The 26,384-nt window shown below is 40.8% G+C and overlaps 1 protein-coding gene across 1 annotated transcript in view; it reads left to right on the forward strand.

The window, feature by feature from the left end:
* Positions 1-2,818: 2,818 nt before the first annotated feature.
* LOC133664758 (zinc finger protein OZF-like) overlaps positions 2,819-26,384 on the forward strand; it is a 49,174-nt gene continuing 25,608 nt past the window's right edge. Inside the window, exons 1-2 of the mRNA XM_062069658.1 lie at positions 2,819-3,268; positions 21,819-22,013. Coding sequence (XP_061925642.1) covers positions 3,082-3,268; positions 21,819-22,013 — 382 coding nt within the window. The 5' untranslated portion in view covers positions 2,819-3,081. The remainder of the gene's footprint in view (positions 3,269-21,818; positions 22,014-26,384) is intronic.

Below are 26,384 nucleotides of genomic sequence, written 5' to 3' on the forward strand. Positions count from 1 at the left end.
TTCCCCAGGGTTCGGTTCTTGGCCCTGCACTCTTTAGTATTTACATGCTGCCGCTAGGTGACATCATACGCAAATACGGTGTTAGCTTTCACTGTTATGCTGATGACACCCAACTCTACATGCCCCTAAAGCTGACCAACACGCCGGATTGTAGTCAGCTGGAGGCGTGTCTTAATGAAATTAAACAATGGATGTCCGCTAACTTTTTGCAACTCAACGCTAAGAAAACGGAAATGCTGATTATCGGTCCTGCTCAACACCGACATCTATTTAATAATACCACCTTAACATTTGACAACCAAACATTTAAACAAGGCGACTCGGTAAAGAATCTGGGTATTATCTTCGACCCAACTCTCTCGTTTGAGTCACACATTAAGAGTGTTACTAAAACGGCCTTCTTTCATCTCCGTAATATCGCTAAAATTCGTTCCATTTTGTCCACAAGCGATGCTGAGATCATTATTCATGCGTTCGTTACATCTCGTCTCGATTACTGTAACGTTTTATTTTCGGGCCTCCCTATGTCTAGCATTAAAAGATTACAGATGGTACAAAATGCGGCTGCTAGACTTTTGACAAAAACAAGAAAGTTTGATCATATTACGCCTATACTGGCTCACTTGCACTGGCTTCCTGTGCACCTAAGATGCGACTTTAAGGTTTTACTACTTACGTATAAAATACTACACGGTCAAGCTCCTGCCTATCTTGCCGATTGTATTGTACCATATGTCCCGGCAAGAAATCTGCGTTCAAAGAACTCCGGCTTATTAGTGATTCCCAGAGCCCAAAAAAAGTCTGCGGGCTATAGAGCGTTTTCTATTCGGGCTCCAATACTATGGAATGCCCTCCCGGTAAAAGTTAGAGATGCTACCTCAGTAGAAGCATTTAAGTCTCATCTTAAAACTCATTTGTATACTCCAGCCTTTAAATAGACTCCCTTTTTAGACCAGTTGATCTGCCATTTCTTTTCTTTTCTTTTCTTTTCTACTCTGCTCCGGGGTGGACCGCTAGCCTGTCCATCGGATGGGGACATCTCTATGCTGCTGACCCGTCTCCGCTCGGGATGGTTCCCGCTGGCCCCACCATGGACTGGACTTTCGCTGATGTGTTGGACTTTCACAATATTATGTCAGACCCACTCGACATCCATTGCTTTCGGTCTCCCCTAGAGGGGGGGGGTTACCCACATATGCGGTCCTCTCCAAGGTTTCTCATAGTCATTCACATTGACGTCCCACTGGGGTGAGTTTTCCTTGCCCGTATGTGGGCTCTGTACCGAGGATGTCGTTGTGGCTTGTACAGCCCTTTGAGACACTTGTGATTCAGGGCTATATAAATAAACATTGATTGATTGATTGATTGATTGACTTGATCATTTCGCGATATTGCCATATTTTTGCTGAAAGGATTTAGTAGAGAACATCGACGATAAAGTTCGCAACTTTTGGTCGCTGATAAAAAAAAGCCTTGTCTGTACCGGAAGTAGCGTGACGTCACAGGTTGAAAGGCTCCTCACATTTCCCCATTGTTTACACCAGCAGCGAGAGCGATTCGGACCGAGAAAGCGACGATTACCCCATTAATTTGAGCCAGGATGAAAGATTCGTGGATGAGGAATGTGAGAGTGAAGGACTAGAGTGCAGTGCAGGACGCATCTTTTTTTGCTCTGACCGTAACTTAGGTACAAGCTGGCTCATTGGATACCACACTCTCTCCTTTTTCTATTGTGGATCACGGATTTTTATTTTTAACCACCTCGGATACTATATCCTCTTGAAAATGAGAGTCGAGAACGCGAAATGGACATTCACAGTGACTTTTATCTCCACGACAATACATCGGCGAAGCACTTTAGCTACGGAGCTAACATGATAGCATCGTGCTTAACTACAGATAGAAACAAAAGAAATAAACCCCTGACTGGAAGGATAGACAGAAAATCAACAATACTATTAAACCATGGACATGTAACTACACGGTTAATGCTTTCCAGCCTGGCGAAGCTTAACAATGCTGTTGCTAACGACGCCATTGAAGCTAACTTAGCAACGGGACCTCACAGAGCTATGCTAGAAACATTAGCTATCCACCTACGCCAGCTCTCATCTGCTCATCAACACCCGTGCTCACCTGCCTTCCAGCGATCGACGGAGCGACGAAGGACTTCACCCGATCATCAATGCGGTCGGCGGCTAGCGTCGGATAGCGCGTCTGCTATCCAAGTCAAAGTCCTCCTGGTTGTGTTGCTGCAGCCAGCCGCTAATACACCGATCCCACCTACAGCTTTCTTCTTTGCAGTCTTCATTGTTCATTAAACAAATTGCAAAAGATTCACCAACACAGATGTCCAGAATACTGTGGAATTATGAGATGAAAACAGAGCTGTTTGTATTGGATACAATGTGTCCGAATACTTCCGTTTCAACCATTGACGTCACGCGCATACGTCATCATACATAGACGTTTTCAACCGGAAGTTTCGCGGGAAATTTAAAATGTCACTTTATAAGTTAACCCAATGATATTGCATACTCTTTCAGACCCTGTTTTTATTTTGGTTTGCATTTTTAGCTTGAATCAAAAAAAATGTGTATGATAAGCATATGTCTAACAAAGCAAACGGCTTAAAAAAAAAACAGTTAAAAATTCAGTAGTGCAGTAAATAGGAAGTAAAAATGCTTAAAATGGCGGCCGTGATGGCGTAACATTCCTCAGACGCCACTGCGCATGACACCACGCTTTGTGAGAGCCGAGCAGAGCAGTCCTGCCTTGTAACGTCAAGTGTGTCAACTGTCGTGAAACCCCATTGACAAAGAAACAAGTGCGCAGAACGCTCAGAAGTCATTCTTATTTGTTCTCCAGTTTATAAATATATTGTCGTATAAAATACATATTTGATTCTTTATTAAGGGTAAAATCGTCTTGGTGCGCGAGTAGCTTAGCTCGTTCGTTAGCTTAGCTCGCTAGTTAGCTTAGCTCGCTAGTTAGCTTAGCTTGTTAGCTGCTAACAGAAGTTATCAACACATCGCTAAGTAGAGCTCAAGTGTGAGAGTAAAGTGTGGTGATTGTGTGAAAATGTCTACATTACAAATGTTGAGAGCGTTGGTGGATCAGCGACTAACTGCTGCCGCTGAAGAAATATTTGTAGTGTTAGAAAGAACGATAGCAGAATACGAGGCGGAACTTTCTAGAACAAAAGAGGACAATAATCGACTACTGGACGCTGTTTTCAAGAAACATCAAGTTGTGTCACACAGAACAGGTTTGTTGACTTCTTACTCTCACATGTTTACTAACTTTACATTTGATTAATAACATTAACAACAACATCAAGCTGTGTTACACAGAACAGGTTTGTGGACTTCTTACTCACATGTTTACTAACATTATATTTGATTGTTGACAAGAAAATGACATCTGGAGTATATAACACAGGGCTGTCAAGTTTCAGAAAATGACAAGAGTGAGACTTTGGTGTCAATATGAATTCGAAAAAATGGCCTGTTTTAATGTCGATTCATACTTCAAACTGATGTCGTCACCTCCAGTAGGTCTCCCTGCTCTGTGGCTAATGTTAGTCTTATTTAACCAGAAATAAGACATGAAAATCATCTCCACTGTTTAGTCTGCTGGCTCTTCTGTCTTATCCTCTGCATGTGTTGTATCTCTTCTACACAGTGGCGGGCCGTGCGTTTCCCACCTAGGCCTTCCCTGATGTCCGACTTCAATGATCACCTTTCAAAATACCATCATTTATGTCACCACATGACCATTGCTGGAGAAATACTATACAGGGACACATTTACGCACTACTGGGCATTGAACCACAATTAAAACATATCTTATGTGGTACTGTCAAAATTAAAATAGCCAAAAAACATATTAAACGTGAAAAAAAAAATGAAAAAAAATATCTGAACTCACAATCTGTAGAACCGATTCGAGCTTCCCGGGTTGGCCGACATGGTCTCACAAGATGTAGTTTCTCTTTAGATATCCTTCTTGAAAATGGCCTTGCAAATATATATTTGTCTTGTCTAATCATAAAAGATGCAGACGAGGTGTGTTGGACGAGGTGTGATTGGTTTTTAAGTGTCATTGCTCAAATAAAATTAAAAAAAATCAATGGTGTTATGAGTTATTGTGAAGTGAAGTATATTTATATAGCGCTTTTATCTAGTGACTCAAAGCGCTTTTACATAGTGAAACCTAATATCTAAGTTACATTTAAAGCAGTGTGGGTGGCACTGGGAGCATGTGGGTAAAGTGTCTTGCCCAAGGACACAACAGCAGTGACTAGGATGGCGGAAGCGGGGATCGAACCTGGAACCCTCAAGTTGCTGGCACGGCCTCTCTACCAACCAAGCTATACCGCCCCATATTTACCTTTTTAAGGCTCCAATTATTATATAATCTCAAATATTCCACTTAAAATTTTATTGGGTGAAAATATTGCATATTTCGTGTTTTTTCCATAAAAAAAACAGGGTTTTCTCTGGACAAAAAGAGCATACAACTGAAATCTTTAAAAAAGTTATATTGACAGCTAGACCTAATGTTGATCTAGAGATGTAAAACTTGAATAACCAAATAAAAATTATAAAACTGAATAATGACACATTTTTGATATTCTTTTGACCAAAATCCTTTGGGGTCCCCGGGATCAAGCCTGAGTGGAGGCCTAAATGTATATTTTTTATACATATATTGTATTGGTTTTTAAAATAAAAAATATCAAAATGGCCCCCGCTTGCTTTGATTTTTCAGTGTGCGGCCCTCAGTGGAAAAAGTTTGGACACCCCTGCCTTAGGCCATCTAGAAGGCCTTACTGACAACGCATGATCTGGGGCCGTACTTATCAAGCTTCTTAGAGTGCCATTTTACACTTAAGTCCTGAGAATTTGCGAAATTTAGTCCTACTCTCAAACTTAAGAATAAAAGCTTTTTATCAACGTTCTTAAGTCTAAGAATCACTCCTACTCTCCACGATATTTAAGAGACCTTCAGAGGTGTCTTAAGCGGTTAGGAGTTGCCAGCAGGGGATAGCACTGAGGCGAGAGAGACGTGCGCGAACGTTCAGGGAACGGAACAATGTTGTTGTTTTTTTTTATGACGAGCAGCTGATCAAACGGTATCGTTTAGACAGAGCGGATATTATTTTTGTCACAGATTTAATACTTTTCGATTCCTTGTTGATTTCTGCATGTGGCTGCAGTGGGCTAGTATATATAGAGCCACCCACACAAGTTTCAAATTAGTTGCCTAATTAATGAATTGGAAAGAAAATGTTATGACAGTAGCGTATGTGTGTGGCCGTGAGGTGAGTGACGTCAGTGAGTGTGTGGGCGATAGAAGAGAGGGAGCCGTAGCGTGAGTGCCGGCGGGGACTAGTTTGTTTTGTATTATTTTGTAGTTTATTGTCAAAATATACACTCCCATTATCCACTTAAATATTTCCAAGATATTTCTTTATTGTTAGACAACGGATTCCCTTTCGTGATTGGTCATTTCTATGGACACAGAAATGACGTCACCTAAAATTCCGTTTACGGCACATAGTAATGTCGTAATTCAGCTCTGAGTGTGACACTTAAGATTCAGTCCTACACTTCGCTGAAAGTGTGAGTAAGACGCTTGATAACTAACTTTTAAGTGTAGCTTTCAGCGAATAATTTATTTACTCTTATGTCAACTCTTAGCAGACTTCTTAGGAGTAATTCTAAGAAGCTTGATAAGTACGGCCCCTGATTGGCTATCACAACAGTGTATCAACTGTATGTCCCGTTCACTTACAGTGCATTTGGTACAGCATGGCAACATAAGCTAGCTGAATTCTGATTGGATACAAACTCTATAACAGGGGTCACCAACCTTTTTGAAACCAAGAGCTACTTCTTGGGCACTGATTAATGCAAAGGGCTACCAGTTTGATACACACTTAGATAAATTGCCAGAAATAGCCTACTTGCTCAATTTACCCTTAACTCTATGTTATTATTAATAATTAATGATATTTACACTTAATTGAACGGTTTAAAAGAGGAGAAAACACGAAAAAAATGACAATTAAATTTTGAAACATAGTTTATCTTCAATTTCGACTCTTTAAAATTCAACCGAAAAAAAGAAGAGAAAAACTTAAAAAAAAGAATTTATGGAACATCATTAGTAATTTTTCCTGATTAAGATTAATTTTAGAATTTTGATGACATGTTTTAAATAGGTTAAAATCCAATCTACACTTTGTTAGAATATATAACACATTGGACCAAGCTATATTTCTAACAAAGACAAATCATTATTTCTTCTAGATTTTCCAGAACAAAATTTTTAAAAGAAATTCAAAATACTTTGAAATAAGATATAAATTTGATTCTACAGATTTTCTAGATTTGCCAGAATTTTTTTTTTTTTAAATTTTAATCGTAATAAGTTTGAAGAAATATTTCACAAATATTCTTCGTTAAAAAAACAGAAGCTAAAATGAAGAATTAAATTAAAATGTATGTATTATTCTTCACAATAATAAAAAAAATGTTTTACTTGAACATTGATTTAAATTGTCAGGAAAGAAGAGGAAGGAATTTAAAAGGTAAAAAGGTATATGTGTTTAAAAATCCTAAAATCATTTTATGGTTGTATTTTTTCTCTAAAATTGTCTTTCTGAAAGTTATAAGAAGCAATATAAAAACATTAATGAATTTATTCAAACAAGTGAAGACCAAGTCTTTAAAATATTTTCTTGGATTTTCAAATTCTATTTGAGTTTTGTCTCTCATAGAATTAAAAATGTAGAGCAAAGCGAGACCAGCTTGCTAGTAAATAAATACAATTTAAAAAATAGAGGCAGCTCACTGGTAAGTGCTGCTATTTGAGCTATTTTTAGAACAGGCCAGCGGACTACTCATCTGGTCCTTACGGGCTACCTGGTGCCCGCGGGCACCGCGTTGGTGACCCCTGCTCTATAACCTAAAAACAACAGCACTGGAAGGAGCATAATATGACATGAAGAGAATATGAATACTTTTAGATATTTAAGTAAAGTAAATAAAAAAGTACTTTCATCTTTAATTATGATCATGACTGGTTATTTGAGGCCATCAGAGAAGGCCTTGCTGGCCCTGACGGCACACCCCTGCTTCTACACCTCCGCCTTCACTGTCCTCAATCTTTTCTGATCTCTCTTCATCGCCCGGCGTTGCCAACTCCTCAGTAAGGACGGCAGCTATTGGCTGTCACAAGAATTGGTAGAAGTTGATACCGTAATTTCTGGACTATAAGCCGCACCTGACTATAAGCCGCACCAGCTAAATTTAGGGGAAAATACAGATTGCTCCATATATAAGCCGCACCCGACTATAAGCCGCAGGGTTTTGATGTGTAATTACCGTAGTATATAGGGTTTCCTGCTACCACGGAGGGGATTGTCGGGACAGAGATGACTGTTTGGGAACGCAAAGCGTCCCATTTATTAACAATAAATCTTTCAATCATTCAATCAAACTTTCACATCTTTGACATGGCGAACAGCATTCGTGCAGAGTACAAATAATACAACGGTGCAAAGTAATACAAAGTGCTCGTCTGTACGTTATCAAAATAACCAGCCTACCGGTATATGAAAAGTCAGTCTTTAATCATTGTGTCATCGTCTTCCTCCTGCGTACTAAAACCACCGAAATCCTCTTCGTCGGTGTCGGAGAAGAACAGGCCGTAAATAAGCTGCACCCTTGTATAAGCCGCAGGGACCAGAACAAGGGGAAAAAGTAGCGGCTTATAGTCCGGAAATTACGGTAGTTGACATCATTAGCTCATTTGCATGAGTGATTACTGGACACTGTGGGAGAGAGGAATAACGTGGTGGGAGACATAAAACGTGAGTTAAAAAATGCAAATTATGATTAGAACTGATGCGGGTTTATTGATTTTTAAATGCGCCAGAAAATAACCAGTTTTGTACAATGCCGAGTAGTGTGTAAATGTGTTTCTGTATAGTATTTCTCCAGCAATGGTTGTGACATAAATGATGGTATTTTGAGAGGTAATCATTGAAGTCGGACATCACTGAAGGCCTAGGTGGGAAACGCACGGCCCGCCACTGGTACCACTAGTGGTTCTCGGGCTCCATCTATGGGTACGTCAAGTAGTCACTTGATTATTTTCCTGTATTCAAACTGTGGCCAAAAAATATGTAAATGTACCTCTGCCTTGTTTTAACAAATACGGTCTACTACGGTACTGTATTTTAATGTTGGTCATTACGGTGGTACTTGGAGAGCCAAGTGTTTTCTGAGGTGGTACTTGGTGGCGTGGCGAAGTTGGTAGAGTGGCCGTGCCAGCAATCGGAGGGTTGCTGGTTACTGGGGTTCAATCCCCACCTTCTACCATCCTAGTCATGTCCGTTGTGTCCTTGGGCAAGACACTTCACCCTTGCTCCTGATGGCTGCTGGTTAGCGCCTTGCATGGCAGCTCCCGCCATCAGTGTGTGAATGTGTGTGTGAATGGGTGACTGTGGAAATACCGTCAAAGCGCTTTGAGTACCTTGAAGGTAGAAAAGCGCTATACAAGTATAACCCATTTATCATTTAAAGAGAGTATCAAAAATATGAACAAAAGACTGAAGGGTAGTAATGTTCACGAACGAACCAAATCAATGACTGGATATTCATTTTGGAGTGATATACAGTGAAATGTTTCACTTTTATTAGCCCAGGTAGTCAAGATAGGTATTAACACATACTTGCCAACCTTGAGACCTCCAATATCGGGAGGTGGGGGGTGGGGGGGTGGGGGGGGCGTGGTTATTTACAGCTAGAATTCACCAACTCGAGTATTTCATATATATTTCATATATATATATATATATATATATATATATATATATATATATATATATATATATATATATATATATATATATATATATATATATATATATATATTTTATTTACATATAAATAAAATAAATACTTGAATTTCAGTGTTCCGGTGGCTATCCATTAGATGGCAGTATTGTCCTGTTTAACTTCTCCGTTCATGATATCATTTCGGCCACCGTGTTCAATGGAGAAGTCTGTTCTACAAAATGTACAGGCAACATACACCTTCCCCTTCGAACTGTCCTGGATGAACTGAAATTCTTGTTTCCATTCGTTTTGGAACTTGCAAGCGTATTTCTTCATCTTGCTCATCGACGGCGTCGCCATGTCTGTAATTTCCTCGTTCTTCTGCTTCGTCTCCTTGTTGTGTGCGCAGTTGTGCACTCTACTCTCTGAAAGCCCTAGATGTTATGACGTCATTGGGCAGGCAAGCTGTTTATATTGTGGGAAAGCAGACGTGAGAACAGGCTGTCCCCACTCAGTCTCAGGTCCGCATTGAGCTGGAGGGGGCGTGGCCTCCAGCTCCGGCTGAATACAGGGAGTTTGTCGGGAGAAAATCTCTGCCGGGAGGTTGTCGGGAGAGGCGCTGAATACCTGGATTCTCCTGCTAAAAACGGGAGGGTTGGCAAGTATGTATTAACAGCGCAGAAAAGTAACTGCAGGTTGCTTATAATGATTGTATGAGGCTTCTCCTGGGAATTCCAAGAAGCTCCAGTGCAAGCCAGATGTTTGTTAGTGTTGGGGTGCCCACTTTCTCAGCGTTGCTACGCAACCTTATGTATAAGTTTATGTGTAGGGTATTTGAGTCTGGAAATGACATAATCTCTGTGATAACGAACCCTAGCCGCAGTTCTGTTAAGTACTCATCTGGACTGTGGAACCATTGGCACACATGTTTGTATGTCAGAAACTGACATTTGGGCTTTATGTTTTATAGTTTCGTTTTTAAAGGCCTACTGAAAGCCACTACTGCCAACCACACAGTCCGATAGTTTATATATCAATGATGAAATCTTATTATTGCAACACATGCCAATTTCGGCCGGGTTAACTTATAAAGTGCAATTTTAAAATTCCCGCCACACTTCCGGTTGAAAAACTCCTTTGGATATGATTTATGCGCGTGACGTCAGAAAATCTACGGAAGTGGTTGGACCCCATCGGACCCGATAGAAAAACCTCTTGTTTTCTTCGACAAAATTCCACAGTATTCTGGACATCTGTGTTGGTGAATCTTTTGCAATTTGTTTAATGAACAATGGAGGCTGCAAAGAACAACGTTGTAGGTGGGATCGATCGGTGTATTAGCGGCTAAGTACAATACTTACAGCAACACAACAAGGACTACTTACTTAGAAGACGCCTAGCCGATGCTTGCCGCCAAAACCACGGATGAAGTCCTTCGTCGCGCCGTTGATCGCTGGAATGCAGGTGAGCACGGCTGTTGATGGGAAGATGAGGGCTGGCTATAATGTTTTATTATAGTTCTGTGAGGTCCGGTTGCTAAGTTGCTAAATTAGCCTTAGCGTCGTTAGCAACAGCATTGTTAAGCCTTACCAGGCTGAGAATTTTTAACCGTGTAGTTACATGTACATGGTTTTATAGTATTGTTGGTCTTCTGTCTATCCTTCCAGTCAGGGGTTTATTTATTTTGTTTCTATCTTCATTTGAGAACGATGCTATCACGTTAGCTCAGTAGCTAAGTGTGTCACCGATGTATTGTCTTGGAGATAAAAGTCCCTTTAAATGTCCATTTCGCGTGCTCGACTCTCATTTTCAAGAGGATATAGTATCCGAGGTGGTTTGAAATACAAATCCGTGATCTACAATAGAAAAAGGAGAGAGTGTGGAATCCAATGAGCCAGCTTGTACGTAAGTTACGGTCAGAGCGAAAAAAGATACGTCCATCACTGCCTCTCAAGTCCTTCACTGTAACGTTCCTCATCTACGAATCTTTCATCCTCGCTCAAATTAATGGGGTAATCGTCACTTTCTCGGTCCGAATCTCTCTCGCTCCATTGTAAACAATGGGGAATTGTGAGGAATACTAGCTCCTGTGACGTCACGCTACTTCCGGTACAGGCAAGGCTTTTTTTTTATCAGCGAGCAAAAGTTGCGAACTTTATCGTAGATTTTCTCTATTAAATCCTTTCAGCAAAAATATGGCAATATCGCGAAATGATCAAGTATGACACATAGAATGGATCTGCTATTCCCGTTTGAATAAAAAAAAATCATTTCAGTAGGCCTTTAATGTATTGTGTTCTGTTTTTATATGTTTAATGGATCTCAAGGTCTGCAATAAAGATTGATGATGATGTTTAAGTAGCACAGAATTACATAACATCAATAAAATAGAAAAACAAAGAATGCCATCCATCCATCCATCTTCTTCCGCTTATCCGAGGTTGGGTCGCGGGGGCAGCAGCCTAAGCAGGGAAGCCCAGACTTTCCTCTCCCCGGCCACTTCGTCCAGCTCTTCCTGGGGGATCCCGAGGCGTTCCCAGGCTAGCCGGGATACATAGTCTTCCCAACGTGTCCTGGGTCTTCCCCGTGGCCTCCTACCGGTTGGAGGTGCCCTAAACACCTCGGGTGGCATCCTGACCAGATGCCCGAACCACCTCATCTGGCTCCTCTCGATGTGGAGGAGCAGCAGCTTTACTTTGAGCTCCACCCGGATGACAGAGTTTCTCACTCTATCTCTAAGGGAGAGCCCGGCCACCCGGCGGTGGAAACTCATTTGGGCCGCTTGTACCCGTGATCTTGTCCTTTCGGTCATAACCAAAGCTCATGACCATAGGTGAGAATGGGAACGTAGATCAACTGGTAAATTGAGAGCTTTGCCTTCCATGTCAGCTCCTTCTTCACCACAATGGATCGGTAGAGCGTCCGCATTACTGAAGACGCCGCACCGATCCGCCTGTCGATCTCACGATCCACTCTTCCCCCACTCGTGAACAAGACTCTGAGGTACTTGAACTCCTCCACTTGGGGCAGGGTCTCCTCCGCAACCCGGAGATGGCACTCCACCCTTTTCCGGGCGAGAACCATGGACTCGGACTTGGAGGTGCTGATTCTCATCCCAGTCACTTCACACTCGGCTGCGAACCGATCCAGTGAGAGCTGAAGATCCTGGCCAGATGAAGCCATCAGATAGAAGTAGACACATTGTGGGGTTCCTGGACGTGGTCTACATCGCTAAAAGAAACATCGCCGGAAGAGAATCCCTCTGCCATCTTCCACTAGTTTTTTTAAATATATAAATCTCCCGCTTGAAAAACCCCTCTTCTCTTCTCCGACTCTCTCGTCGTCATTAGGGAAGTCTGTTGTGATTTCCCTTCCTGGTTCCATGGTTCCTGGTTCTATGTTGGCCTAATCTCAACCAATGGTGACTCATCATAGTAAACAACCAACCAATCATGGATGTTCTCAAACGTGCAATCATGTCTTGGAAGGAGGAAGGGGAGGGGTTTAGTAGAACAAGGAACACAACAAATAAGCGCCGTTTGGTCATTTTAACGTGAAATAAATTATATCAATATTACAATATTCTCTTAATTCATATCTTGTTTAAAAATATATCTTACAAACTTGATATATCGCCCAGCCCTAGACGAGGGTTACCAATTTCTGAACAAATCCGTGAGAAAATTGTCGAACAGTTTAAGAACGACATTTCTCAACCAGCTATTGCAAGGAATTTAGGGATTTCACCATCTACGGTCTGTAATATCATCAAAAGGTTCAGATAATCTGGAGAAATCACTGCACGTAAGCAGCCAGGCCGTGACCTTCGATCCCTCGGGGCGGTACTGCATCAAAAAGCGACATCAGTGTGTAAAGGATATCACCATATGGGCTCAGGAACACTTCAGAAAACCACTGTCAGTTACTGCAGTTTGTCGCTACACCCGTAAGTGCTAGTTAAAACTCTACTATGCAAAGCCAAAGCCATTTATCAACAACACCCAGAAACGCCGCCGGCTTCGCTGGGCCCGAGCTCATCTAAGATGGACTGATGCAAAGTGGAAAAGTGTTCTGTGGTCCGACGAGTCAACATTTCAAATAGTTTTTGGAAACTGTGGACGTCGTGTCCTCCAGACCGAAGAGAAAAATAACCATCCGGACTGTTATAGGCGCAAAGTGTAAAAGCCAGCATCTGTGATGGTATGGGGGTGTATTAGTGGCCAAGGCTGGGGTAACTTACACATATGAGAAGGCACCATTAGTCCTGAAAGGTACATAAAGGTTCTGGAGCAACGTATATTGCCATCCAAGCAACGTCTTTTTCATGGACGCCCCTGCTTATTTCAGCAAAAACAATGCCAAGCTACAAAAATTAAGATTCTCAGTGTGAACATTAAATATCTTGTCTTTGCAGTGTATTCAATTGAATATAAGTTGAAAAGGATTTGCAAGTCATTGTATTCTGTTTTTATTTACCATTTACACAACTTGCCAACTTCACTGGTTTTGGGATTTGTACATGGTACTCTGTAAACCAAGGCACACAGTGGGTGTGAAAGAAAAGTCACCAGATTTAGCGAGAAAGTCGCCAATTTGGCAACACTGCGCAGCGGTGTGAGAAAGAGAGACGCCAAGACCCGCCTTACATTGTTTCTGATTGTTTTAATTTGCGTGGTGTCTTCCGTGGTTGGATACATGTAGTTACAGAGGATTGATGGCCTGGTCCGGGATTGGTTATCTCGATCAACCAATCTTAGTTACTCGAACTGCGGTACGCTGTGAGGACCAAAGTTTTAATTCAGACCAAAACAAGCAGCTGAGACTGTAGTTACATGCGAAGCTGCAGCCTCTATATCTCGTTATGCCGCTAATGCCTGAAATATACACTACCGTTCAAAAGTTTGGGGTCACCCAAACAATTTTGTGGAATAGCCTTCATTTCTAAGAACAAGAATAGACTGTCGAGTTTCAGATGAAAGTTCTCTTTTTCTGGCCATTTTGAGCGTTTAATTGACCCCACAGATGTGATGCTCCAGAAAGTCAATCTGCTCAAAGGAAGGTCAGTTTTGTAGCTTCTGTAACGAGCTAAACTGTTTTCAGATGTGTGAACATGATTGCACAAGGGTTTTCTAATCATCAATTAGCCTTCTGAGCCAATGAGCAAACACATTGTACCATTAGAACACTGGAGTGATAGTTGCTGCAAAAAGGGCCTCTATACACCTATGTAGATATTGCACCAAAAAGCAGACATTTGCAGCTAGAATAGTCATTTACCACATTAGCAATGTATAGAGTGTATTTCTTTAAAGTTAAGACTAGTTTAAAGTTATCTTCATAAAAAAGTACAGTGCTTTTCCTTCAAAAATAAGGACATTTCAATGTGACCCCAAACTTTTGAACGGTAGTGTACCTGAAAATTTAAGATCCATCACCATCACTCAGATCTGGCAGGTGGATCTACTTTGGTTTTCGTATTGACCCTGGTGGCAAGTGGACAAAAATACAACGGTATGTCGCAACTGTCACACAACTATAAACTACAACAGTGGGAATGCAACAAACATGACAACAAATTTACGTCGCCCGATTGCGAAAATAATAATACAATAATAATAATGAATTACATTTTTAACGCACTTTTAGGGATGATGTTTGATAAGAAATTATCGAGTTCGAGTCTATTATCGAATCCTCTTATCGAACCGATTCCTTATCGATTCTCTTATCGAGTCCAGATAGGGTGTTGTATATGGAAAAAAACACACAATATTTGGTTTAACAAAAGCTCACTTTTATTATATAAGAAAACAATTTAATCTAATAAATAAATAAATATTGACTGTTACCCCCCTAAAAAATAAAATAAAATAAATAAACATTGACTGTTGTTACCCAAAGTATATTAAGTGGGATTTTTCAGAAAAACAAATATATACAGTAACACAAAAACAAGCTGTCTCTGTGATCACTATAGGTGTATAAATAATAATATAGTGTTAAATAAAATCAATCCCTTGGGCACAAAACTGGAAATAATACAGCTCTCCAAAAAGTGCAATTCTGCTGCTATTTGACATAACTGTTTATGATGCTTTGACATTTTTGCACTTTAAAGAAAGAAAGAAAATTCTATGAAGAGAAAAGTTGTTTGCAAATGTGGTTACAATGCTAAAAAATGAAAAGTTAAAGCTAAAAAAAGAAATACACTTTATTGAGTTAACATTATTTCTTTATAGGGGGAAAGATGTTATGAGCTAGGGAATATAACAACTACACTACCCAGCATGCAACGGGAGTGACGAGCATGCGCGGTAGCCCCGAAAAGTGTTGTTGCATGTCGTCACCCGTGAAAGTAAACGTCAAGAACTCAGCCAACACGCCTCGTCTGCATTATTTATAATTAGACAGACAACACATATACAGTGTGAAAAACAAAAGTTCAAAAAGGGAGATGTGTTGTATATATATGTATGTGCTGCGGTTGCTTTAAGAACGTTGCGCCAGCTGCCGTAAAGGAGGTGCGTTGCTAGCCTGGTTGCTATGTTTCCGGTGGGTCGTAAAAGTGTTCTTCATGAGTTTGTACCCTGCTCAAATCTCTCAGTAAAGTTATTCATTAGATTATACCTTTTGTTTTGAACTTTATTAAACCTTGGAGCGCTTTTTCCGGTCCATTGTTTTTCCTGCTTTCGCTATCTGCGCCTAATGACTGAGCTACGTGACTGATTTATTGTGATGTCACACGGAGCATTTCTGGTCGGGACGGGATTCGTTCCGAGGGATTCGAATAAAGAACCAACTCTTTTCTTTACTATAGTGGTCTCGATAACGGGTACCGGTTCTCAAAAAGGGATTCGAGTCCGAGGACTCGGTTATTTTCTTATCGAACAACCGGGAAAACCGGTTTCGAGTATCATCCCTACGCACTTTACATTTGTTAAAATCTCAAAGTGCCACAAAGTATAAAAAAAAATAAAAAATAGAAAGTTAGAATATATAATAGAAAATTTAAAATAGAAATGAAAACATGATAAACACTAGATAAAACAGAAACAATAGATAAAAAATAGAAATAAAAGCATGAAAGCACTGGATAAAACAGATAGGCAAGCAGTGTATTTAAAAACAAGAAGGCAGAGAAATTAGATACAGTAAAAGCTGTGCTAAAAAGGTGGGTTTTTAGTCCCTTCTTAAAACGGTGTGGTGCTCTTAGATGGTCGGGGAGAGCGTTCCAGAGTTCGGGTGCGGTCGAGCAGAAAGCCCGGCGGCCCATTGTTTGTCCTGATGGGTTTGAGGAGGTTGGTGTTTGAGGAGCGGAGGTTGCGGGTAGGAGGTTGAGGGGAAACTGCAAACCCCGTTTCCATATGAGTTGGGAAATTATGTTAGATGTAAATATAAACGGAATACAATGATTTGCAAATCATTTTCAACCCATATTCAGTTGAATATGCTACAAAGACAACATATTTGATGTTCAAACTCATAAACATTTTTTTTTTGCGCAAATAATCATTAACTCTAGAATTTGATGCCAGCAACACGTGACAAAGAAGTTGGGAAAGGTGGCAATAAATACTGATAAAGTTGAGGAATGCTCATCAAACACTTATTTGGAACATCCCACAGGTGTGCAGGCTAATTGGGAACAGGTGGGTGCCATGATTGGGTATAAAAACAGCTCCCAAAAAAATGCTGTCTTTCACAAGAAAGGATGGGGCGAGGTACACCCCTTTGTCCAGTTTAAAAACAACGTTTCTCAAAGTGCAATTGCAAGAAATTTAGGGACTTCAACATCTATGGTCCATAATATCATCAAAAGGTTCAGAGAATCTGGAGAAATCACTCCACGTAAGCAGCATGGCCGGAAACCAACATTGAATGACCGTGACCTTCGATCCCTCAGACGGCACTGTATCAAAAACCGACATCAATTTCTAAAGGATATCACCACATGGGCTCAGGAACACTTCAGAAAACCACTGTGACTAAATACAGTTTGTCGCTACATCTATAAGTGCAAGTTAAAGCTCTACTATGCAAAGCCAAAGCCATTTATCAACAACATCCAGAAACGCCGCCGGCTTCTCTGGGCCCGAGATCATCTAAGATGGACTCATGCAAAGTGGAAAAGTGTTCTGTGGTCTGACGAGTCCACATTTCAAATTGTTTTTGGAAATTTTCGACATCGTGTCATCCGGTCCAAAGGGGAAGCGAACCATCCAGACTGTTATCGACGCGAAGTTCAAAAGCCAGCATCTGTGATGGTATGGGGGTGCATTCAATCAATCCATCAATGTTTATTTATATAGCCCTGAATCACAAATGTCTCAAAGGGCTGCACAAGCCACAACGACATCCTCGGCACAGAGCCCACACAAGCGACGTCGATGTGAATGACAATGAGAAACCTTGGGGAGGATCGCATATGTGGATAACCCCCCCTCTAAGTACAGTCCCTAGTGGATCCAACATAACAGTGAGAGTCCAGTCCATAGTGGGGCCAGCAGGAGACCATCCCGAGCGGAGACAGGTCAGTAGCGCAGAGACGTCCCCAACCGATGCACAGGCGAGCGGTCCACCCCGGGTCTCAGCTCTGGACAGCCAGCACCTCATCCATGGTCACTGGAACCGGAATAACCCAGCGAGGGGGCAGAGGAGAAAAGAAAACGGCAGATCAACTGGTCTAAAAAGGGGGTCTATTTAAAGGCTAGAGTATACAAATGAGTTTTAAGATAGCACTTAAATGCTTCTACTGAGGTAGCATCTCTAACTTTTACCGGGAGGGCATTCCAGAGTACTGGAGCCCGAACAGAAAACGCTCTGTAGCCCGCAGACTTTTTTTGGGCTCTTGGAATCACTAATAAGCCGGAGTTCTTTGAACGCAGATTTCTTGCCGGGACATATGGTACAATACAATCGGCAAGATAGGATGGAGCTAGACTGTGTAGTATTTTATACGTAAGTAGTAAAACCTTAAAGTCACATCTTAGGTGCACAGGAAGCCAGTGCAAGTGAGCCAGTATAGGCATAATATGATCAAACTTTCATGTCAAAAGTCTAGCAGCCGCATTTTGTACCAACTGTAATCTATTAATGCTAGACATAGGGAGACCCGAAAATAATACGTTACAGTAATCGAGATGAGACGTAACAAACGCATGAATAATGATCTCAGCGTCGCGAGTGGACAAAATGGAACAAATTTTAGCGATATTACGGAGATGAAAGAAGCATTAGTGCTGAAAGGTTTTGGAACAACATATGCTGCCATCTAAGCGCCGTCTTTTTCATGGACGCCCCTGCTTATTTCAGCAAGACAATGCCAAGCCACATTCAGCACGTGTTACAACAGCGTGGCTTCGTAAAAAAAAGAGTGCCGGTACTTTCCTGGCCCGCCTGCAGTCCAGACCTGTCTCCCATGGAAAATGTGTGGCGCATTATGAAGCGTAAAATACGACAGCAGAGACCCCGGACTGTTGAACGACTGAAGCTCTACATAAAACAAGAATGGGAAAGAATTCCACTTTCAAAGCTTCAACAATTAGTTTCCTCAGTTCCCAATTGTTTATTGAGTGTTGTTAAAAGAAAAGGTGATGTAACACAGTGGTGAACATGCCCTTTCCCAACTACTTTGGCACGTGTTGCAGCCATGAAATTCTAAGTTAATTATTATTTGCAAAAAAAAATAATGTTTATGAGTTTGAACATCAAATATGTTGTCTTTGTAGTGCATTCAATTGAATATGGGTTGAAAAGAATTTGCAAATCATTGTATTCCGTTTATATTTACATCTAACACCATTTCCCAACTCATATGGAAACGGGGTTTTTAGGTTAGCAGGTTAATCTTGAATTGGGTCCGGGGTTTGCAATAGGGAGCCAGTGGAGTGATTTGAGGATGGATGTGATATGATCACGCTTGCACACTTTCATCAGGATCCTCGATGTACTGTTTTGGATGTACTGGAGCTTTTTGATGCTCTTTTTGGGGACCCTGACGAGAAGTGCATTGCAGTAATCAAGCCTCGGTGGAACCAAACAAAAACAAGAGCGACTACACACAGGCTACAAACTTTACCCGGGACTTTGAGAGAGCCATTACCACAGGGGTCACCAACCTGTTCATCGCGATCGACCACTCGATCTTTGAGACCCTAACTGACGATCGCTAAAACATAAAAAAATTAAAGGCCTACTGAAAGCCACTACTAGCGACCACGCAGTCTGATAGTTTATATATCAATGATGAAATCTTAACATTGCAACACATGCCAATACGGCCGGGTTAACTTATAAAGTGCAATTTTAAATTTCCCGCCACACTTCCGGTTAAAAACGTTTTATTATGCTGACGTATGCGTGTGACGTCACGAGGGCAAGGGAAGTATTTGGAGCCCGGAGAAAAAACTCTGTTTTCATTTAATAATTCCCCAGTATTCTGGACATCTGTGTTGGTAAATCTTTTGCAATTTGTTTAATGAACAATGGAGGCTGCAAAGAAGAACGTTGTAGGTGGGATCGGCGTATTAGCGGCTGGCTGTAGCAACACAACAAGGACTACTTACCCTGATAGCAGACGCCTAGCCGATGCTAGCCGCCAAACCCACGGATGAAGTCCTTCGTCGCGCCGTCGATCGCTGGAACGCAGGTGAGCACGGCTGTTGAGGAGCAGATGAGGGCTGGCTGGCGTAGGTGGAGCGCTAATGTTTTTATCATAGCTCTGTGAGGTCCGGTTGCTAAGTTAGCCTTAGCGTCGTTAGCAACAGCATTGTTAAGCTTTACCAGGCTGAGCATTATTAACCGTGTAGTTACATGTCCATGGTTTAATAGTATTGTTGATCTTCTGTCTATCCTTCCAGTCAGGGGTTTATTTATTTTGTTTCTATCTGCATTTGAGAACGATGCTATCACGTTAGCTCAGTAGCTAAGTGTGTCACCGATGTATTGTCTTGGAGATAAAAGTCACTGTGAATGTCCATTTCGCGTGCTCGACTCTCATTTTCAAGAAGATATAGTATCCGAGGTGGTTTAAAATACAAATCCGTGATCCACAATAGAAAAAGGAGAGAGTGTGGAATCCAATGAGCCAGCTTGTACCTAAGTTACGGTCAGAGCGAAATAAGATACGTCCTGCACTGCCTCTAGTTCTTCACTCTAACGTTCCTCATCCACAAATCTTTCATCCTCGCTCAAAATAATGGGGTAATTGTCGCTTTGTCGCTCCGAATCTCTCTCGCTCCATTGTAAACAAAGGAAAATTGTGAGGAATATTACCTCCTGTGACGTCACGCTACTTCCGGTACAGGCAAGGCTTTTTTTTATCAGCGAGCAAAAGTTGCGAACTTTATCGTCGATTTTCTCTACTAAATCCTTTCAGCAAAAATATGGCAATATCGCGAAATGATCAAGTATGACACATAGAATGGATCTGCTATTCCCGTTTAAATTTAAAAAAATCATTTCAGTAGGCCTTTAAATGGTGAGATCATATGCTGGTGGATGACGATTAGGGTTGGGTATCGAGTATCGAGTATCGATTGGAACCGGGACTAGCTTTCCGATTCTCCCGGTATTGTTCAAAAGTTTAAATTTCGATTCCTATTTTCGATACCCAGTCCGCCGACCGGAGAAAAAAAAAAAAAAGTCCGCCGAACCGGAAGAAGAAGCCGCTGAGCACCAACGAAGAAGCGCCCACCCCCGGAAGTGTTAGCATAGCCGAGCGAGTCAGTCAAGCTCAAGCATGGATAGCGGGTGTCGGCGGTCAAAAATGTGGCTTTACTTTACAAAAAAAAAGAAATAACCTCGAAATAACAGAGCTCCATGTCCATCAAGAAACGAGTGGAGAGAGAGCTGCAGATGTACCAGGACGTTCCACCGATAATTATGTCTGACGACCCTGCTGCATGGTGGTGGAACCAACAAAAGACTTATCCTTTGCTGTCAGATCTCGCTTTCTCCTATGTATGCGTTCAAGCTTCTTCCACACCCAGCGAACGTGTATTTTCCACAGCAGGAGACACTATCTGTCCAGAACGCTCACGCATCCTGCCTGAGAAGGCGGATATGGTCATTTTCCTAAACAAGAACTGTCTCTGATTTTATACTGTACCTGCTGCTAATCTGGACTGGGTTTTGCAAGTTGTTTCTTATTGTTTATTTGCTTTTCTGCACCAGGTTAGCCCATCAGTGGGAGCACGGTAACATTTTTAAGTACCTGCAGCATCATACACTTGTGTGTGTAAATGTGTTTTCATGAGGTTTCCTGCAGCATCATACACTTATGTGTAAATGTGTTTTCATGAGGTTTCCTGCAGCATCATACACTTATGTGTAAAGGTGTTTTCATGAGGTTTCCTGCAGCATCATACACTTATGTGTAAAGGTGTTTTCATGAGGTTTCCTGCAGCATCATACACTTGTGTGTGTAAATGTGTTTTCATGAGGTTTCCTGCAGCATCATACACTTATGTGTAAATGTGTTTTCATGAGGTTTCCTGCAGCATCATACACTTGTGTGTGTAAATGTGTTTTCATGAGGTTTTCAAAAATAAAGCTCTCTTGAGGAAAGTGTACCCCTGGGAAAATGTATTCATAATTTATAATATTTATATTCAAGTTCATAGATTTGATGTTTATATTCTAGTTGAAAACAGCCCTGTGAGGAATTTATGGTAAAGTTCATAAAAAGTTAATAGAATTAAAATTGATGGAGAATGTCAGACTATTTCATTCAGAAAGACTGTAGGTTAGCTAGCTCATTTAAAATATCCTAGACTTTTTTTTGACCCTGCCTCTTAAAAGAATCGGAACCGAGGATCGTCAGGAATCGCAATCGAAACAAAGAACCGGAATCAGAATCGGAATCGTTCAAATTCAAACGATACCCAACCCTAATGACGATGTCCCATGTGGGTGAGCAAAACCTGACTTTTCTAAAGCATGTGTTTGTCTTCTCGTGTCCCGCAGACGTCGATGAAGAACATTTTCTCTATGAGCAGCAGGAGGAACCACTGCCCCCCCACATAAAAGAGGAACAACTCATTAAAGAGGAAGCGATGGAACAAAGCATCAGTCAGGAGGGAGAGGACATTGAAGGACTGGTGGAGTTCCCAGTGACTGGTGTCCCTGTGAAGTGTGAAGATGATGAGGTCAAAGGTAAAGGTGAGGAGAGGGGAGGGGCGGAGCCTCCAAGCAGCAGCTCAACACAACACATGACAACAGAAGCTGATGGAGACCACTGTGGAGGATCACAAGCAGACAAGCTCTTAGCTCCTCTATCAGATAATGACACTGATGATGAAGACTCTACAGATGATAAGACATGTCACACTGACAACACTCACTTGAAAGGTTTTGACCTCGAAAAGTCTCTAAATAGACACATGAAAATTGACACTGGAGAGAAATCATTTCCGTGCTCAGTGTGTAGTAAAATATTCTGTATAAAAGGAGACCTGATAAAACACGCAAGAATACATACTCAAGAGGAACCTTTTTCCTGTTCAGTGTGCGGGACAACTTTTGTTAGAAAGGGCAGTTTAAAAAACCACATGAGAATACACACTGTAGAGAAACCTTTTTTGTGTTCTGTGTGTGACTCACGTTTTGCTCAAAGGCAAAATTTGAAAAACCACATGAGAATACACACTGGAGAAAAACCTTTCTCGTGTCCTGAGTTTGACTCAAGTCTTGTACGAAGTCAAAACTTGAAAAAACACGTGACGGTACACACAGGCGAGAAACCTTTTTCCTGCTCAATCTGCGGTGTATGTTTTTCAAGGAAAGAAACGTTGACACATCACATGACAGTACACCCCAGGGGGAAAACTTTTCCCTGTTCAATCTGTGGTGTATGTTTTTCAAGGAATCGCGATTTGACCATTCACATGAGAAGACACACAGGAGAAAGACCTTTTTCATGTTCTATGTGTGATTCAAGTTTTGTACGAAGTCAAGAGTTGAAAAAACACATGACAGTACACACAGGAGAGAAGCCTTTTTCCTGTTCAATCTGTGGCGTATGTTTTTCAAGAGGGGACAGTTTGATAGAACACACGAGAAGACACACTGGGGAAAAAGTGTTGAGTTGCAGTGTGTGTGATGAAAGATTCTCTTATAAATACCAACTCAACAAACACAAGTGTGCTGGTGAGAACAGCAGCAGTAAAATAGAAAAGCGCTCCGCAGACCTCCACCAGGCCTAATCTCCCAGTTGTAAAGAATCATTCAAAAGAAGGCTGAATCCAAACACATACATTTAATCGCTTGTTCCCATTTCTGACAAGTCCTGAAAGTTTCATTAACATCCGACCACAATTTTCTATTGTGTTACTAACTACCTGACGATTATACAAACCACAAATTACTTTATTTGACATCACATGGACAAAGATAAGACCTTCTAGAGGAAAGTTCTGTGGTCAGATGAAACAAAAATGGAGCTGTTTGGCCACAATACCCAGCAACATGTTTGGAGGAGAAAAGGTGAGGCCTTTAATCCCAGGAACACCAATTCCTACCGTCAAGCATGGTGGTGGTAGTATTATGCTCTGGGTCTGTTTTGCTGCCAATGGAACTGGTGCTTTACAGAGAGTAAATGGGACAATGAAAAAGGAGGATTACCTCCAAATTCTTCAGGACAAGCTAAAATCATCAGCCTGGAGGTTGGGTCTTGGGCGCAGATTGGTGTTCCAACAGGAAAATGACCCCAAACACATGTCAAAAGTGGTAAATGAATGGATAAATCAGGCTAGAATTAATGTTTTAGAATGGCCTTCCCAAAGTCCTGACTTCAGCGTGTGGACAATGCTGAAGAAACAAGTCCATGTCAGAAAAACCAACAAATTTAGCTGAACTGCACCAATTTTGTCAAGAGGAGTGGTCAAAAATTCAAGCAGAAGCTTGTGGATGGCTACAAAAAGCACCTTATTGCAGGTAAACTTGCCAAGGGACATGTACGGTAAGCAAATATTAACATTGCTGTATGTATACTTTTGACCCAGCACATTTGCTCACATTTTCAGTAGACCCATAATAAATTCATAAAAGAAGCAAACTTCATGAATGTTTTTTGTGACCAACAAGTATGTGCTCCAATCACTCTATCACAAAAAAATAAGTGCTGTAAAAATGATTGGAAACTCAAGACATCCATGACATTTGTCCTTCACAAGTGTATGCAAAATTTTGACCACGACTGTAAATATTATTCTTTGTTACACATCCTGGAAAACAACATCCACACAACAGTTTATATTTATTATTCTACCTTTAAGTTCTGTATTAACACATCAATTTGTACTTCTGCAAATATTTTAGCAGTGATTTTGATGTTATGGTTCAGTGTGCCCCTTCACAGGCTTGCTGTCTCCAAAACAAGTCCCCACCGTGGTGGTGCTAGCGGTCCTACTACTTGTACTTGTACACTATACAATATAATTATGTACACCTTTTGTAAGATAGACATTTTTGTTTGTACTAGCTATTTTGAAACCAGCGCTGTATCCTTTGCATGTGACCTTGTGGAATAAAATGTCTGTTTTTCATGACTAATGGTCTAATTCATTGAGCTGTTTGGTGCCGTGACCCGGATTGACTGACACAGAGTTCTTGAAATGTCTTATTTTCATATGTCTTTATTGAAATAGAAGATTTTTCTCAGTTGAGTCAAGTTTAAATTATTCAATGCAACATTTAGAAAGTCTGGGTTTCCCCTAATGTAATTGATTGTGGCGCAATGCAACGGCAAAATTAAATCCCCTACATCTTAAAAATAACTTTTTTTTAACGTAAAAATTAAAAAAAGTAATACAATGTATTGTACTGTCTAGAGCAGGGGTCACCAACCTTTTTGAAACCAAGAGCTACTTCTTGGGTACTGATTAATGCGAAGGGCTACCAGTTTGATACACACTTAAATACATTGCCAGAAATAGCCAATTTGCTCAATTTACCTTTAACTCTATGTTATTATTAATAATTAATGATATTTACACTTAATTCAACGGTTTAAAAGACGAGAAAACACGAAAAAAAATGACAATTAGATTTTGAAACATAGTTTATCTTCAATTTCGACTCTTTAAAATTCAAAATTCAACCGAAAAAAAGGAGAGAAAAACTAGCTAATTCGAATCTTTTTGAAAAAATTTAAAAAATAATTTATGGAACGTCATTAGTGATTTTTCCTGATTAAGATTAATTTTAGGATTTTGATGACATGTTTTAAATAGGTTAAAATCCAATCTACACTTTGTTAGAATATATAACAAATTGGACCAAGCTATATTTCTAACAAAGACAAATCATTATTTCTTCTAGATTTTCCAGAACAAAAATTTTAAAAGAAATTCAAAAGGCTTTGAAATAAGATTTAAATTTGATTCTACAGATTTTCTAGATTTGCCAGAATATTTTTTTTGAATTTTAATCATAATAAGTTTGAAGAAATATTTCACAAATATTCTTCTTCGAAAAAACAGAAGCTAAAATGAAGAATTAAATTAAAATGTATTTATTATTCTTTACAATAAAAACAATAAATTTACTTGAACATTGATTTAAATTTCCAGGAAAGAAGAGGAAGGAATTTAAAAGGTAAAAAGGTATATGTGTTTAAAAATCCTAAAATCCTTTTTAAGGTTGTATTTTTCTCTCTAAAATTGTCTTTCTGAAAGTTATAAGAAGCAAAGTAAAAAAAATAATGAATTTATTCAAACAAGTGAAGACCAAGTCTTTAAAATATTTTCTTGGATTTTCAAATTCTATTTGAGTTTTGTCTCTCTTAGAATTAAAAATGTCGGGCAAAGCGAGACCAGCTTGCTAGTAAATAAAAAACATTTAAAAAATAGAGGCAGCTCACTGGTAAGTGCTGCTATTTGAGCTATTTTTAGAACAGGCCAGCGGGCTACTCATCTGGTCCTTACGGGCTACCTGGTGCCCGCAGGCACCGCGTTGGTGACCCCTGGTCTAGAGGAAGTCACACAAAGTTGGTTATGTTACTAACAAACTACCTGACGATTGAACAAATTCCAAATTACATTTAGTTACTGTTCAATTACTTCAATAGCAAACATGAATAATCAGACAATTTCATGACAAATGGTCTGATTCTTTGAGATGTTTAACAACAAAAACAAGTCTATTCTTCCAATTGGTTCACCTGTCTGATTGGCAGTCTGGGCTCACCTGTTCCGGGTTACCAATCAAGCTTTTCACGCCATCCCTGCCTTGCTGTCAGTGGTCCCGGTCTTGGCATTTGGCGCCTGTGGCGTGCTGGCGGCAGGTAGGCTGTTGGCGACGACAGTCACTGGGTGGTGCGCAGTCTGGCGGTGGTCCTGTGACGGGTGCATGAAGCAAGGAACGCAGCTGGTGGGGCTGTGGGGGTACAAAAGCGGTACTAATCACCAGTTGAGCCCGCACCATGATGTGCGGGCTCAGTCGACATGGTGGTATGACTGCCGCAGTTTGCTTTGGGCTCCGCAGTGGGTACGTGCCCGGTGCAGGGCGACTTGTGGGGTGTGTTCTTCCTTC

Source organism: Entelurus aequoreus, linkage group LG14 (genome assembly GCF_033978785.1).
Source record: "Entelurus aequoreus isolate RoL-2023_Sb linkage group LG14, RoL_Eaeq_v1.1, whole genome shotgun sequence".
Lineage (NCBI taxonomy): Eukaryota > Metazoa > Chordata > Actinopteri > Syngnathiformes > Syngnathidae > Entelurus > Entelurus aequoreus.